General features: G+C 33.3%; 1 protein-coding gene across 5 annotated transcripts in view; it reads left to right on the top strand.

Annotated features, from left to right (window-relative positions):
• Nucleotides 1-17,061, top strand: part of LOC126755255 (protein grainyhead) — a 295,720-nt gene that overhangs the window by 144,099 nt on the left and 134,560 nt on the right. The window contains exons 1-2 of one of the 5 annotated variants that reach the window (XM_050467681.1): nucleotides 5,212-5,310; nucleotides 7,769-8,359. The exons of the other annotated variants lie outside the window; for them this stretch is intronic. Coding sequence (XP_050323638.1) covers nucleotides 8,304-8,359 — 56 coding nt within the window. The 5' untranslated portion in view covers nucleotides 5,212-5,310; nucleotides 7,769-8,303. Of the gene's footprint in view, nucleotides 1-5,211; nucleotides 5,311-7,768; nucleotides 8,360-17,061 lie in introns of those variants that run through there. 5 annotated transcript variants of the gene reach the window in all.

Below are 17,061 nucleotides of genomic sequence, written 5' to 3'. Positions count from 1 at the left end.
ACGTCTTTTCTCGTCCAGCCACCAGCCACCAGCCGCCGACCACATCATTGTCACTGCCATCTTGGCTATCGGCGACCACATACTCGCTGCGTGCGTCGTGCTGCAAATGCACTTGCGTTGGCTACATTGACAACATTGGCCATCGACATCATCACTCCACCGAAACAACCATATTTAGTGTTCACTCGTTTCATTTAATTTCTTTGTGATTTTACTGTGTTAGGTTTCGCTGTTGTTATTGCAATATATGCTTTTAATACATTTAAGTGCGTCTACTTGCGGCAGTCTACCAAAATTGGCAGCAAAGCACCGTTCGAAAGCAATCCGCGCCACCACCAGCAAAGCCGCTGCGTGGCAAGTCGCGGTTCGCGTGGTTGTGTGCGCAGCCGCAGGCGCGGGCATGACCTAAAAAGTGCGTGCAACAAGCTCACACACAACCACACACACACACATGCACTTTGGCTAGTTCATAAATTTGGACGCACTTGTCGCTTGAACATTGCAGTGGCATTGACAGTGTGGCAGCACTTGGTTTTTAGTTTTTTGTTTTGTGTCCGCTGTGTGGCACGTTGTTCGCCTGCATAGCGGTATGTTGTTGTGGTATTGACAGTGTATAGCAACAACAGAAATCGTTGTTGCTGCAACGCCACTGCGTCTGCTCTGCTATGCCATGTATTGACAGTTTTGTGGCATGCCACTGAATGCGCACGCGCTGAAATGGCACCGCTTGCCACAGCCATTGCTGCATTTTTGATTTCCCCACTGATTAGCTGTTGTTTTAGTGGATTTTGCAATTTGTGAAAATTCACAGATTTTTTTATTTCACTTTCCGCCAGTTTCATCTTGCTACTTGGGACTATTTGTCTTGGGAGTTCAAAGTTGGCAGAAAATTATGACGGGAGAGTGTTATTATGTGTTTGCTAGGTTAAAATTGTCTTTGCTTGTTCTTTTCGGACTTCGTCTTAAACACTGTGCTCCGAAATGTAGGCAACGTTAATTGTGGGCTATGCGATACTTGAATTTCAAATATTGAAAATAAAGAACTATTATTCCTAAAAATGTTTAATGAATAGGTATAAGTAAAAATGTTTCTAGCTTACGATGGGGCTATTCTTATAGAGATCATATCAAAGGTAAGCAAGATCGTAAATTTAGATGTTGAAAAAAATATCTTAAAAAATATTTCGTAATAAATGATTTGAAACCCACTGCTCAAAGCTCTTATATCATACGATTGAGAAATATTTTAGATTTCCGAAAACCTTAGCAGCACATCAAGCAGATCTAGCAATTCTTGAAACACTTTTCTTTGAGTACAAAAAGCATAGACGGTACCACTAATACCATCTGTATAAGTTATAGTCGGCCTCTACCATACAAAAACACGTATGCAAATTTGGCAACTGAGGGACTGTTAGTTAATGAGTTATAGCATTTTTGGTGAAGCAACTTGTAATAGTTTACAAACTTCTTTTTGAAGAGATTTGCTAAGTCGAAATGAGTACCGAGGACAATGAAGACAGTGAACGCCCCAAAGAGACGAAAGCACTGTGCAAAGTGGTTGCCGCGCAAGTTCATAATCCAAAAAAACAACGAATTGCTGATTCTGAAGAGTGTTTGAGTGCTTTTTAAACGTAATAAAACCGAATTTTTGTGACGGTGTGAGACAATAGAAACATGGCGCCATCATTTCACACCGTACTCCAATCGACAGTCAGCCTAGTGGACTGCTCATGATGAACCGGCCTTCAAGCGTGAAAAGACGAAACAGTCGGCTGGTAAAGTTATAGCTTCAGTATTTTGGGATGCACGTGGTATAATATTCATAGACTGATTACTGAGTCAGTTATGATCCATTGCACTGTGTATTTGGTTGCAGTTCTATTCTACTATTCCAAATATTTAGCAATTGTTTTATTTTTGAAGAAGGATTTGTTTGAAATTGTATGCATATACTCCATCGTTTTGCGCTGCTGTGTGCAATGCTTTGGAAATATTTATTGTATATCTCAAATTATAATAGATCTTTTTATCAAAACTGCAGTTATTCCGCAATTTTTTATATTAGATGTCGCATCTAGTTTGTTATAAATGCATTTGCGTCCTTCGCCCATAATCTAGCAAAGCAGCCGCAGTAATTTGACGAATGCCATTTTTTGTTGTGATATTAAAAATATCTGACGGGTTTGTCTTAAAAACTGTCTTGTTCAGGAGCAGTAATCAGTATAACCCATATACTACGTATGCATGCATACGAAAGTTAGTGTTCTCCCGCATAAGATCTGTGCTGTTATTTTTTTCCTTATTTCTTTCTTTTTTGTTTGAGGTAATACATTTTTCAAATGATTCTTACATGAATTTTGAACACATGCTTAAGATTTGATCAATTTTGGTATTTATGAATTCTATTGACTTTTAAACTAAAGAGATAAAAAAGTGTCCTATGTCTGTCCCCTGGTTCTAACCTACCTCCATATCAAATTTCTGCCATTCTTGAGTTATAAATAGTGTAAATAACAGTACTTTCTTTTATATATATAGATAATATACAGAGTACTCGAAGTGTAACCAATTAAAAAAGCCATAATTTCGGTTTGAAAAATTATTTTATTTATTTTAAAATACAAAATGTGAAAATAATCATAAATTTAGGAATTCACTTTTGCTCGATACGACCATCTTTTGCCTTAACTATGGCCTTGAGACGGTCAAAAAACGAATCGCAAGCTGCTCGAATGTGACTTGCTGGTATTTTGGCCCACTCACGGAAATGGGTTTCTTCAGCATCTCGAGACTGGTGTATTTTTTTTTCGGACCTTGCTCACCAAAATTTTCCCGATAATAATCTGCCTTGGATTCGCAGAACTGTCGGTCATAAACCCTTATCCTTTGATAGATTCGAAGCAACATTCGTGCACCAGAGGTCATCTATGAATGATTCGGATCGTTAGTCTTAGTCATGTTTTGGATCACTCGCATAAAATATTAATGAGAATCGTTCGACCATCTGTTTTTGTATTAAACCTAAAAAATAAAACGAATGTGACTTGCTGGTCAATTTTGATTCTCGGTATAAAGAACAGTCAGAACACTTTCCCGATCAATGTCGCATTTACTTTGACGCCTCCAGGTGGCCGACCGATGATCCATAGATTCTTTGAGTCGGAGTAAACCTATCCAATTTTGAGATCAGTTTACAGGAATTGCTCAACTGGAAAAATTTTTTCGTCAGAAAACACACTTCGAGTGCCGGACCCTGTATGAATGATCAGCGTGACGAGCTGAGTAGATTTAGTCATGTTCGTCTGTCCATCAGTCTTAGTCATATGTTACTTAGTTAAGATCTATGTCTATGTTTATTATTTGACGCATAAAATATTAATGACTTCCTCGTGAGAAAATTTGAATTTGACGAAAATAATTAAATCTGTTTTGACTAACATGAAATATCCGATGACGCTAAAAAAGTCGACCACTGTTGCAGTGATTACGGCTTTCTCCGTATATAAAACCTAAAAAATAAAATTCTCACTATTAGATCGTCTCCTACATATGTTTAAAAAGACTTCAAAAATTGACAATAAGGGCGTTTTTTTGTGGGTTGAATTTTATCCATAAGTTTGGAAATTATGACCTGGCAAACCAAAAAACTGGTATAGAAAACCATTTGGAGAATTTAGCAAAAATTTAATATTGATCGGTGATCATTTGTCTCATAACTCGAAAAGTGCTGATTTGAGTTAAATTGAACTGAGGGTTCGAATGCTGTTACTCAAAAACCGTTACAGATTTAAAATTTATGATTTCAAACTTTAGTACGTTCTTTTCAAAGGTATAATCTGTCGGAATATGAAAAACATCATTTTTTTTTAATTTTACATTAGGTGTACCCTTTAATAGATTTTATTCAATGTTATAGCAGTTGTATTAAGTAATTATTTTTTAAGTATAATTGACACTTAAATATTAAAAAAAATTCTCGCATCAGTCTAATATTTAAAATTTCCACTTTTTTCAGGTAAGAACTGTTTAAAAAAAATTTTCGATTGAGGGAGATTCTAGAAATTGGTAAATATGGAACTTTTATTGATTTAAGTATTTTACTACTTTCATATATGTATATATTACAACAAACACAAGTGGCTGTTGCAAATTGGCAATTTTTCCTTATAATTTGAAAATATAAAGGTGTTCATCAAAAATGTCTTAAAATTCCTTAGTTTATGGCTGTTCATTCAAACAAATTACTTGGACAATTGAGCCAATATATGATTAATTTTAAATAAATATCTTTACATAAATTTAACCTAATGACGACTTCAAACCAATAACTTAAAAATTAAATGCGTATCTCTAATTTTATTGTAAGTGCCTGCTTAGCAGCATCCACATACAACATAATTCGTCTACACACTTCGTTTCATGCCTTATCTTTGGCTGCTTGCAATTTTTTATATTCGCATCATTAATACATACATATGTACACATGCATTTATATAATTCGTGTGGCAACAACAAGTGCAGCATCAATATAAGACGTGTGCTGCAGCAACGTGAAAATCAATCAACAAACCATATCAAAACGATCGAACCAATTTCAACTTGACCGACGTCACACAGGTTGTGTGCCAACCTTAAAAAACCAAAACCCACCAGAAGGAGACACGCGCATGCGCCAATGCATTTATGCTGAGCGCAAGCGCAATACAGAGCTGAGAGAGAGCGCGCGCTCAAACAGGCGAGTGTATAGGCGCGAAAGCAGTACAGGTGCATACAACGCCAACGCACAGCAGCCGACAGCTTCGGCGACGTTGTGCCGATAACCAATATATAGGGGACTGCATTCGCCGTGGCAACTGCAACGATGATGCCGTGCTTTACGTTTGGGGTTGCAACTGGGGCTGCTGTGCCAGCGCGCATACGCAACGCGCGTTCGCACGCGGCGAATTCAACTCAATGCGGTGCGCGCGCGCACACACTCAGCTGTGAATATGTGCTAGCGCGCGGATGCTGGCAGGCAGGTAGGTTGGCTGGTTGACTGCTTGGCGCTGACTGACTCCGTGTAGCTGGCAAGTAGCGGCGTTGTCTCTTTGGCGCTTTTGTTTTGCTGCTCGTGCTGACCGTCTCTGGTTTGTTAGTTGTTGGATCTTTGGTTGTTGGTTTGGCGAATGCGCAAAGTGGTCTTCAGTTGTGAATGGCGAGTCGCATAGCTAACACCGACGGCAGCGACGACAACGACTACGTGCTCGCACAGTTATTTATTTTGTCACGACGCGGCAACAAACAACAAATAACAACGCGTGTGTTTTTGTATGTATTTTTTTTAAGCGTGTGTATGTGTGAGCGTGCGCGTTATCGCTAGACTTTTTCGCTGGCTGCTTTGTTGTTGTGTGCATTTGCAGTTATGACAAACGACAACTAGTCGAATTGCAAAATGAAAAGAAGAAGCAGACGAATAGGCGTACAGACAAGGCGGCAGCAATTACAAGCGAACACGCACTATCAACACCAACAGCAGTCGACACACGCGTCTAGTGCGGCATCTTCAGCTAATGAGCTACGATGCGGACTAGCCGCTATCTAGCCCACCACCAGTCTGCCAACAAGTCAGCGAGCCGACAAGCTGACAAGTGAGCCCGCCGAGCGCGGAGCCTGTCGGTCAGCCAGTCAGCGGGATTTTCCAGTTGGGCCGGCCGCGCTTATGGGTGCGTCGACTGCTGCATGTAACGGTGCTGACTGTGTGTGCCTTTGTTGGTGGTTGCTTCTGCCGCGATTGCGTTGACCCGCTCCGGTCTTACTTGTTCGTTAATTGTTTGCCACCAACAACAATGATAACATTGAGAAAATAACAATCATAACAAAAACAGACAAAAACACCAAGAAAAACTAGCACTAACATTTGTGTGTTTATGACGATTTATTGTTTTTCTGTCACTTATTGGCGCAAATATAGTTGTTGTTGTTGAGTTTTGCTTATTGTGTGATTTGTAGTGTTTTAATTGGAGCAGACAGTGCAATTGACACTTGAAGATCGATAGCCGGGAGCAAACTGTAATAATTGGGAGACAAGTTTCGGAGTCTTTGGAGAAAATTTGATAAAGTAACAGTGAAATAAAGTATAACAGAATATTTATGTAAAAATATTAATGTTGAAGTGGGTTGCCATATTAAAAAATATGCGGAATGAAAAACATTTTATATGGAAATACGATCGGGAAAAATTAAAAAAAAAAAAAAAACAAATAAAAAAATTTACTTGTGTTGTTATTGTAAATGTATCAAAACACAGTAGCAGTAAAATTTCGAAAAAAAAATAAAAACAAAAAATTTACGAATAAGCTAATTTTGACTTTAGTATTTAGAAACACAATCAGAACGTTGCAAAATGCGGTTTTTGCCCTTCATAGACACAAGGAGTTGAATTCGAAATTAAAAAAATTGCTTAAGATATTATTTTTCCTTAAATGCATAAAATAATTTTCTAAAATTTTATTTGTTTCACATGAACTTTAAAAAATGAAGACAAAACAATTCAAAAATATTTTACTGAATTCCGAGCATTTTCGAAAATTACTAATTTTTTCCCAAAGATTCAGGAAGTAAATCTGAATTTCTGCAAATAATATTTAAAAATTTCGAAAAATCATTTTTAAAAATTATATTTATTTTTGAATTTTTTTTTGAAATTTTGTGAACTTTTTTTTCAAAACTCAAAACTTAATTGATAATTATTAAATATTAATTTGTAAATTTTTAAACTTTAAAAAGCAATCTCTTAGCATAAATTTTCGAAATTTTTTTTTAATTATAATTTTTGGGATTTTTTTTTGTATTTATTTGAAATTTTTTGAATTTTTTTTAAATTTTTTGAATTTTTTTTAGAACAGAAAACTCAATTGATATTTTGTTTCTTTTACACTATTTTGTAAATATTTAAACATTAAGAACCTATTTCTTCGCCTAAAATTTCGAAAGACTTATTTATTAAAATTATACCTACATTTTTTGAAAATTTTTATTGACATTTTTAGAATTTTTTTGAATTTTAGTAATTTTTTTTAAACTCAAATCTTTACTGATTAAATTTTAACTTTTACCAACAATTTTTCGAAATTGATATATTATCCATAAGCATATGTATGTTTTTATGCAAACCTTTTTTTACTAAATAAATTTCTGGCAACGCAAAAAATACAAATATTAAAATTTTGTGTTTGCAGAATATCATTTAATATTTTTTAGCATTTTATTGCTTAAGACAAAAATATATATGTGAGTGACTGTATATTTTTTAATTAATCGTAACTAACTTTTCCGGTTTAAACATGTTTTAAAATCCAAAATTTTTTAGTATTTTTTTATTGATATTTTATTTTTTTGGAATTTCCATATTTTTTGTAGTTTTTAAAATTTTATAGAAAACTTCATTTCATAAATTAAACATTTAACAACAATTAAATTACTAAAACTATTATTGTATAAGTTTTGTCATAAAAAGTAATAAATTCAACAAGCAACAACAACAACACATATTTAAACAAAATGTGTCAATAAACAATAATCAAGCGGATGACGATTCATTTTACAACTTATGACAACATTCTATACAAATACGCTCGCTCTAAGTTGTTGGCAAACATTAGAACGCTTCAATATATAAGCACACATACACAGACAGACACACATGTGGCGACTAATAATGAACCACATAACCCGAGTGACAAGTGTTTTCAAAAATTAATAATCAAAATAAAAAATACGCCTTTAGCATTTCAGTGAAACGTTTCAGTTAACAAACTACAGTAAGCAACATTATATACGCACACACATACAGCCAAATTACAAATCGGAAGAGTGAATTGAATATTGAGCTTGAAAACCGGAGCGCTTGCGTGTGTAAGGAAATTTCCAAGAATTCGATATAAAATTTAAATAAAGTGACGAAGAAAACATAAAATTAAGCGAAATGGTATGATTTGAATGAATTTACGTAGAAATCGCGCTGAGTGACATTCATGCAACATTCGCTGAAGTGATAAAATAAATTTATACAAAAGAATAAATAAGACAAAACAGCAAACAAGCAGTAAAAACCAAAGACTTAAGCGACGAACGCGTTGCTTAGGTGAGAAAAGTTGTGGAAATAAGAGCAACACGTGGTTTTTGTTGTTTTCTGCAGCGTTGTTTGGCCAATTGGCAGAATTTTCGTAGTGCATCTCAGTAGCAGCACGAAGCGACTTTTAGTCTGCCGCAGCAGGAACCAAACGCAATAAGTGATAAGTGGGCGTAACGCGGCAACAATCATGGATACAGCGGGCACTTTCTCCATATCCTATGCGGATTGGTTAACGGAGCCACGGTAAAACATATTTAAATATATCGCATGCGATAAAATTGTTAATCAAAAAGTACAAATATAAATATAACATGAAAAAGTTAATTAAATATAAAAATAATTAAAAATTTAAATGGATATAAAAAAATCTGGTTTAATAGAATATTAAACTGAATATGGTTATGTAATTGAAAATAAATAAAATAAAAAGTAGTAAAAAGTTCAAGAAGCTAAACATTTCATTAAAAAATTACAAAAACAAATAAATATTTTTTTTGGGAAAATAAATAACAATCATAGCATTAAACATATAATATGAAATTGTGACATAATAACAAATAAATTATATAATTAAATATATATATGTATACAAAAATAATGCCATAAAATTTCTAAAAAATATATAAATAATAAAATAGGAGTATAACATTTAAAAATTTGTTTATATACCACTCACAAATGTATTTAAATAAAAAATATATTTTTTTTTTCGAAAATTAGTCAACAACTAGTCATAAAAATGTATAATAAAAATAAATAAAAAATTATATAAAAATTAATAATAACAATAAAATATATAATTTTGCAAAACAAAGATTTTTCCACAAATAAAATTATTATTACATATTGCAAAAAAATTTAGATATGTCTATGTTGATCAACTCATAAATCGATTTAAAGAAAAAATAATTTAATTTTTTTTACAATAAAATATAAATCAACAAAAATAATTATTCTTCCAACTAAAAATTTGCTAAAAATAAATTTTTCATACAAAAATTGCTAAAAATATATATGTATATATGTGACCTGGTCTACAAAGGGGGCTAACGTGCGAAAACTAAAAAAAGCAGCTAAAATTAATCGTCAGTTTCTCGTTATCTCATTAATTGTTCTCCTTTTTTTTGACACCTAAGACCCCTTTTCGTAGACCCGGTCACATATAGTAAAATAACAGTATTATATAATATATTAAAATAAAAAAAAATTACATATTAAAACAAAAAAATTATATATATATATAAAATGGTCATCAAAAACATCATAAAAAATAATATCTTTTTTGAAAATTAATCAGTCAAGATCATAGAACGAAGTTAATATACGGAAATATTATACAATATCTAAAACAACAAATTATATAACGGAATATAAATAACATGATTAATTAAAACCTTTGAAAAAAATTAGAAAAGTAATAAAAAATAGAAAAGCTGTTATAAAAAACTAAACCAAAAATTAAAACAAAAAAAAAACAAAAACAAGTACGAACAAATTATGCAAAGCAGGTTAAAATACTTTTAAATAAAAAATTCTTTTCATTTTTTAAAAAAATTATAATAATTTTATTTTGATTATAGCCACAAATATTGAAAAGAAATACTCATTTCAAAATAAGCGCAACTAGCGAACATTTAGTTCAAAATGCCATTAAGTGTCAAATAAAACATAATTTAAAAAAAGTAGGCATTTAGTTATCAAAAAAATTTGTTTTAAGCAAAATTTTTCCAGCAGAAATTGTGTTTTTCGCATATATTTGCGCACCCAAAGCCACGACCATTTTACAAAAGTTTAAAAATACAATAACTAAAAATACAATAAATACTTACATCCCGTGCAACATAACAGAGCCACCAAAAATATTTAAAATTAATTTTAACATAAATTTTATACGCCGCTTTATTTTTAAATTCTCCTTTGCGTAATTTTTGTAAAATCATTATTTTTTGCTAATTTAAAATTTTCAGCAATTCATCAAAACCGTTAGTTATCAGCATTGCTTGCTGTTTGGCCGCGCTGCGTGACGCAAAGAAATTTGCGTAATTTCACTTTTTGCTATCGGCAGTAAGCCACTGATTAATGTTGCTAATTTGCACATTTTTTACCTCCCCAAATTTGACAGACTGTCTGTCGAGCAGTCATTTAGTGACCGCCCTGCGTTGGTTTAGCGTCATGCGTCATTAATAGTTATTATTAAGTTTGCTTGCAATAAATAGAAATATCAGAGATATGAATATGAGATGAATGAGAGATAAATTTTAGGTTAAAATTTGATTAACCCGTTGAGGGATATTGTGCTGAAAAAAAGTTATTTTTTTTTAAAAAAAAAAAGATCAAATACAATTTAAAATATTTTTTTTATACTACATACTAAATTTTTCCGAAGCTAACAGACTATAACTTTTTTTTTTCTTTTTTAATTTTTATTTTTTGTAATTCCTAATAATTTCTTTATTCCTCAATATTTTTTTTGTTTAAAAATTTCAGTAGATTTTTTTTTTTAATTTTCTTGAGCATAACCTAGCAATCCACATACTACTAACTTTTTTATATTGCGCACAAAAGGGTTAAAATCTTAAATAACTGCTGATTGTTTTACGCTTTCATAACTTTTATATTTCTTAAGAGTTTTATTCGTTTTACTTTCTTTATATTTTTTTGCGAAATTCACTCATTGCCGAATGACACTGTTCGGCGCGTCGTTGTTTTTGGTTAATCAGCACTCTCTCGTCAAATTTGCGCTGGAAATTTGCATTCGCCTATAATGAAGTGTTTGCATATACACGCTAATGCCTCGGAGCTGCTAGCAAATACTCATATATGTACATATATACATATGTTGCTTATATACAAACTCCAACGCACACATTCTCAAACAAATGTACAGCGACTGCAGGCATTGCAAAATGTGCTAACTGATTGACAGTTGAGTTGTTAATTAATCGCATCACTTTGTGGTTAGTATCTTACGGTGAATTTTGAAGTCCCCTGCGTAGATGACGTGCATGCTGCCTCCACTAGGCCTCTTCTCTGTTAATAGTTGTTGTTGTTGGTGTTGTGCGCTCATTGATGCTAAAATTATTGCTAATCCTCGCATATATATGTGTGTGTATGTGTGCGCTGGCGCGTACTTGTGAATTACAAATTTCCCTGAAAAGTCATTCAGTTCGCATGCATAATAGGCGTGAGCGTACCTGGCAACCAATAAATTAGCCTATGATTTTTCTATATTTCGTGTACGATTTGTAAACTACAAACGATGAATTTTTCGAATTAAGTGCAGTGTTTCCCCGCTGTTGCAACGCTTACATCAATTACTAATTCATTTGAGGAAGAAATAATTATCGGTAGCCGGTAGTTAGCGGAAAAATTATGTCAACTGTGTTAACTTTTAAAATAGTTCTGTGGTTTTGCGTTGAGCTTACAGTGTGACACATTTATTTCAAGAAGCTTTACAGATACTAAATTATATACATGTTATATGAGCAAATTAAGTGGCGCTTGAGTAATAATGTGGAGAAAAATTTATTTGGCGGCGATTTATTGATGTTTATACCCTGAATGGGGTACTTTAAGTTTGCCATGAAGTCTGCAATACTCAGAAGCAGATGCCGGAGAGCCTATGAAGTATATGCTATGTATAAGAGTGAACAAAAAGCAATGAGCTGAGTCCAATTAGTCATGCCCGTTCATCCGCCTCATGGGCACTTTCCTATAAAAAGCCTATAATTTGTCGCAACCGCCGATATCGGACCATTATAGCATACAGCTTCTATACAAACTTACTGATCAAAATTGTGTTTTTGTATAGGAAACTTTTTCATTTGACAAGACATCCCCACGAAATTTGACATAAACTATTTTCCAGTACAAACAATACAATCTTCGCACATTTATTCAGATACGATCTCTATAGCATATACATACATATGTAGCTACACGCAACCTAACCTATAAAAATCAAGATAAAGACGTTTTATATCCTTTAATGCTATAAGAGATGCATATTTGAAGCATATCTAACTTCAGTGCAGTCAAAGTAAAAATTTTTATAATTTTTAATCAAAATTTTTCTTAGATAAAATTTTCGAATACCTTCAGGCTTCGAATGTATATCTTAATGTGGCAAAGAAAACCGGTACCTTACAGAATGCAAAAAATATACCTTTTGCTATTACAGAAGATCTGGACTCAAATTTTCGCAAACAATATTTTAATTGCAGTTACAACAATCGTCTAAAAGTAGTATGAATATAACTAACTAACCTGTTCATAATAAAAGAAGAAAACCCTTGTATTATTACCTTACTACCTCAACCACAAAAACCACAGAAACAACAAACGAAATGTTTTTAGGTAACATATAAATTTATTGCCTACATTTGGGCGCATTATTTTCATATTTTAGTAAAGCCAAGTGAGTTAGCAATTTTGGATCTTTCACTTAACAAAATTATATCAAATTTTTGACCGAAAACAAAAATAAAAAATTCAATTAACTAAAAAATCAAACTAATTGCCTACATTTAAGCGCATTATGTTTATATTTTAGTAAAGTCATGCACCGACGTCGCAGTTAATAAAAGAATAAGCAGAATTTTTCAAAACTTTCACGTTACAATGTCATATGAGGGCCAAATATTTTTCAAAATTTTTGGCCGAATAAAAATAAATAAGTATAAGCTTTCACTGGTAAGCAATAAACTTATTGCCTATATCCTGGCGCATTTTGCTTACATTTTACTAAAGTCACGCACCTACCTCGAAGATAACGAGTGAAGTAGTAAGGCCTTTTGTAGCTTTGCTACGTTACGAAGTTGTATCCAGATACTACTATTTTTCAATTTTTTTTTTTACAAATCCAGAGTTTGAATAAAACTAATAAATACAAAACTCTACAGGCATTATTCTTACAACTTAGTAAAGACATGCACCTACTTCACATATAAATGGCGAAGAACTGTTCGAACAATATTTTAGTGTAAAGACACATTACAAAGTTATATGATGATACTACTCTTCTTCAAACTTTTTCCAGATCTACATATAAAGCTTATAGAAAAATAAAAAAATTTCGCAATAAATTAAAGTCCAGACAGATCACGCCCAACTAGCTGTCTCCAAAATTGTATCAAGAATTTCTCGCAATTCTTTAGCATTTGCAAAAATCTAAGCTCGATTCCTTGTTAGTATCCTTAGTCTCAGATATTTTCGTGGAACTAGCACTTTAATTACTATATACTTTATAAAAGCATATCCAATTTTATATACATATAAATAATCTGCTTTAAGTGAAATTACTACCCGAAACTCCAGCTGTCTATACTAAACAGAATATACAAATCTAAAAATCAAACAAAGTCCTGCGAGTGCATGTGTGTTTGCAAGTAGAGTAAGCACATTTCTTACATAACAAATCATGCAATAACCCTTCCTTACACTTTTTTTGGTTTTCTTGGCTAATTTCTTCAAACCTTTTTAGGTCAGTTATGCCCAGCTGAAGATGCATTAATTTGCTGTCATTTCGGTCCGCTGTCCGTTTCGCTGTTGTCATTCCCAGCGTTGTCCTTCGTGAAATTGCTGCAGTGAAGCCTTTGCCGCGCTGTCAGAGCACTGCAATGGATCTACATAACATATACATATGTACATGTATATATTTATGACACTTAAGAATGATATCCTTTTATGCACACATATCTTTTCCGTGATTATAATCCGTTTTTTCTGCATTTTGAAAATGATTTCGTTACCCTTTTTTTTATATTTTTCGATTTTAATGACCAATGATTCACTTAAAGCGCTGCAACAACACATCCGCATGCCACATGCGTGTGTGTATTTCCATGTGCGAGTATGTAAGCCGCTGTGTTTGCGCTGGATAGCAGCCTACTGCTTTCTCACACCCCTTCCTGTGCAACAGACTTTGTTGCCACTCACCCTTTGGCCAGTAAGCACCTAGGCAAACATACATATACATACACAGACACACCACCGTTTTGGTGGCAGCGCCGTTTCAGGGTTGTTTATCATTGCGTTTTGTTGTTTTTGGCGTTTTATTTGAATACTTCCGTCGATCTGTTCCCCATAATATCTGTTATCCTTGGCAGCCTTTGTCGCTGCGCGCCGCACTGTCCATCAGCGACGTTATGCAAATGCGTTGGTCATAAATTAGAATTGGCGGCAGCAGCAGCAGCGATATTTGAGCTGAGTCTTTGGCCATCTGTGCAGCGATGTGCAGTGATTGCACACAAACAAACACACAAGTAGCAATATATGTAGTCATTGGTACATATGTGTGCGTGTATATGTGTCTGTGGAGATAAAATGTTTATTAATCGTTCAGGCACCGTTAGTTTTGGTGTATCTTAATGGTGAGATTTCCCCCGTGTGCCCGCGGCTGATAATGCCTTGTGGCATTTAAATACAATGCTAGTAATTTACTTTTACATATGTTGCTGGGATTTGTTGTCAAAATGTACAGTTAACATTTCGACAAATAGGAGAATTGTAAACAGTTAATTTATTGAAATATACCCTGGATGTGCCACATGTTAGCATATATTTTCTTTTACAAATTCGGTTAGACCACAGATGGCTATATGGAGTTTGTGTAGTGAAATTACGCAAAGTTACCGGAGCTTAAAATGACTCTATAATATGATATACATACATACTTATGTTGGACTTTGTGGTGATAAAGTGACAACTTTTTGCAAACCTTGTGCATTTTCAGTATTTTGTATGCTAAATGGAGCCACTTGAACTTCAGAATAAACGATTAAATTCATAAATTAAAATATCATTTACCACTCGTGTTTGATTTATTGATTCAAGAAGAACTATTCTTGAGTGATGAACGTGAAGTGAAGGCGTAATAGTTTCTTTTGTTTAAAAAATATTAGTTTTTGTCAAAGGCCATCACAGATCATTCAGCTCTAGAATATATAAATAAGATAGAATCAGGAGAATTTTACAGATTCTGTATAAGGTTATTTTTTTTTCATTTCGGCGTGCTTGATTGATCATTAGCCAATGGGTTTGGGTGATCTCGAAGTTTAGGTACATACATACATATCTCATTCTGCTGTCCTCAACTTCTTTCCTTAACCTAAGAATACCCAGATCTGTTTGTATATTTTCATTACGCATGTACCATGGTGAACAAGTGATTGTTCTAAGTATTTTTGATTGGAACCTTTGTATTATATCAATAGTAGTTGCACAGGTCGTACCCCACAGTTGAATCATACGTCCAAATCGGCTTTATGACCGCATTGTATGAAAACACTTTGTTGTCAAGGCTAAGTTTAGAGTTTCTATTTGAAAGTCAATTTAAATTTGCAGCTCTTATTTCCATGCAAGTTATTTTACTAGATAAATGTTTTCTCCATGTACGTCTTCCATCTAAGTGACTACCAAGATAAATTACTTCATTAGCATGGGGAACTAAAATATTGTTCATTTTTACTGACGGGCACATTTCTAGTCTTAGAGAAAATGTAACATGCTTACACTTTTGTTCATTCACATTTGCACCCCAGTTGGCTAGCCATTCTTCGACAGAACTTAAGTGCTCCGCTAATATTCCTGATGCTATTATGTGGCATTTATTACGGCTTACTAAAGCTGTGTCATCCACAAAAGTTGATGTCAATATATTATAAGCTGTTAGAAGATCTGCTGCATATATGATGTATAGAATTGGTCATAAAACACTGCCCTGTGGTACACCAGCCCTTATCGGTCGTTCATCAGATATGAAATCTCCTACTTTAACCATAAATTGTCTATTTTTTAAATAAGACTCCAATGTTTTATACAATTGTAAAGGCATAAGATTTTAATCTTATATAAAAAGCCTTCATGCCACACCTTATCAAACGCCTGAGTCACGTCTTGAAATATAGCTGAACAGTACTCTCTGTGCTCAAATGCTTTTCTTAGTTCGTTAGTAATTTATATACTTGTTCTATCGTGCTATGGTTTTCATGAAACCCGAATTGGTGTGCTGGTATTTTATTATTTTCGTGGAGCAAAGGAGACATCTTTGATAGTAACACTTTTTCAAATATTTTAGAAAGACAGGGTGGAACACTGATTAGGCTACATGAAGACGGCTGTGTTTAGTCTTTCCCAGGTTTATTTATCAAGATAATCTGCAACGTTTTCCATGAAATTTGATAGTATTCGAAACTCAGAATTGCATTTATGATCAAAGAGAGCTACAGCAACAGCTACAGCTACATTAATATTTGGTAACGCAATTAGGATTTTTGGGTTAATATTATCATGTCCTGTTGACTTTTTGGATGAAGTTCTTTTATAATTCTAATTATTTCAGAAGGAAAAGTATTAAAAATATATGAAATTTGACTGATAGTTAGTGGAATTGTTAATTACTGTTCAGAAATCTGAACCGGAACTCAAAAACTATGTTCAATCCAGCGGTTACTACATAAGCGATTATATTCACTTTTGAATTTAAATTTTCGACTTTTTGTTTTGCATATACATACATACAATATATGAAAAGTATATAAGTATACTTGAGAATATTCGTGATTCCACAAATAGTTTTGGATATAAGAAGAATAAGAACTTATACATAACTAACTTAGCGTAATTCGCTCCCAAAACTTAAAATGTATTTTCAGAGTGGTGAAAACCTTTCCAAAACAGCTGGACTGATCGAGTTTTCATACTAATCGTTTAGATATACTTGTTGGACAAGGATCGAAGGAATACGAATTTTGATAATATTTTCGTTTTTTACGCCACTTTTAAATTTAAATTTGTTTACAAAAATATTTACAAACTTTTGACTACTCCTCCGATTATTACCAGTTCCAATAATACTTTTTATTGGTTCTTGCATTTAAGCCAATCTTAGGCACATAAATCTTTCTCCACGAGTTAAACTTAAAAAAATAAGTGCAAATTACAAA

Source organism: Bactrocera neohumeralis, chromosome 4 (genome assembly GCF_024586455.1).
Source record: "Bactrocera neohumeralis isolate Rockhampton chromosome 4, APGP_CSIRO_Bneo_wtdbg2-racon-allhic-juicebox.fasta_v2, whole genome shotgun sequence".
In the NCBI taxonomy this organism is placed as follows: Eukaryota; Metazoa; Arthropoda; class Insecta; order Diptera; family Tephritidae; genus Bactrocera; species Bactrocera neohumeralis.
Note: the sequence above shows the minus strand (reverse complement) of the source record. Positions and strands in the feature narration are given on the sequence as shown.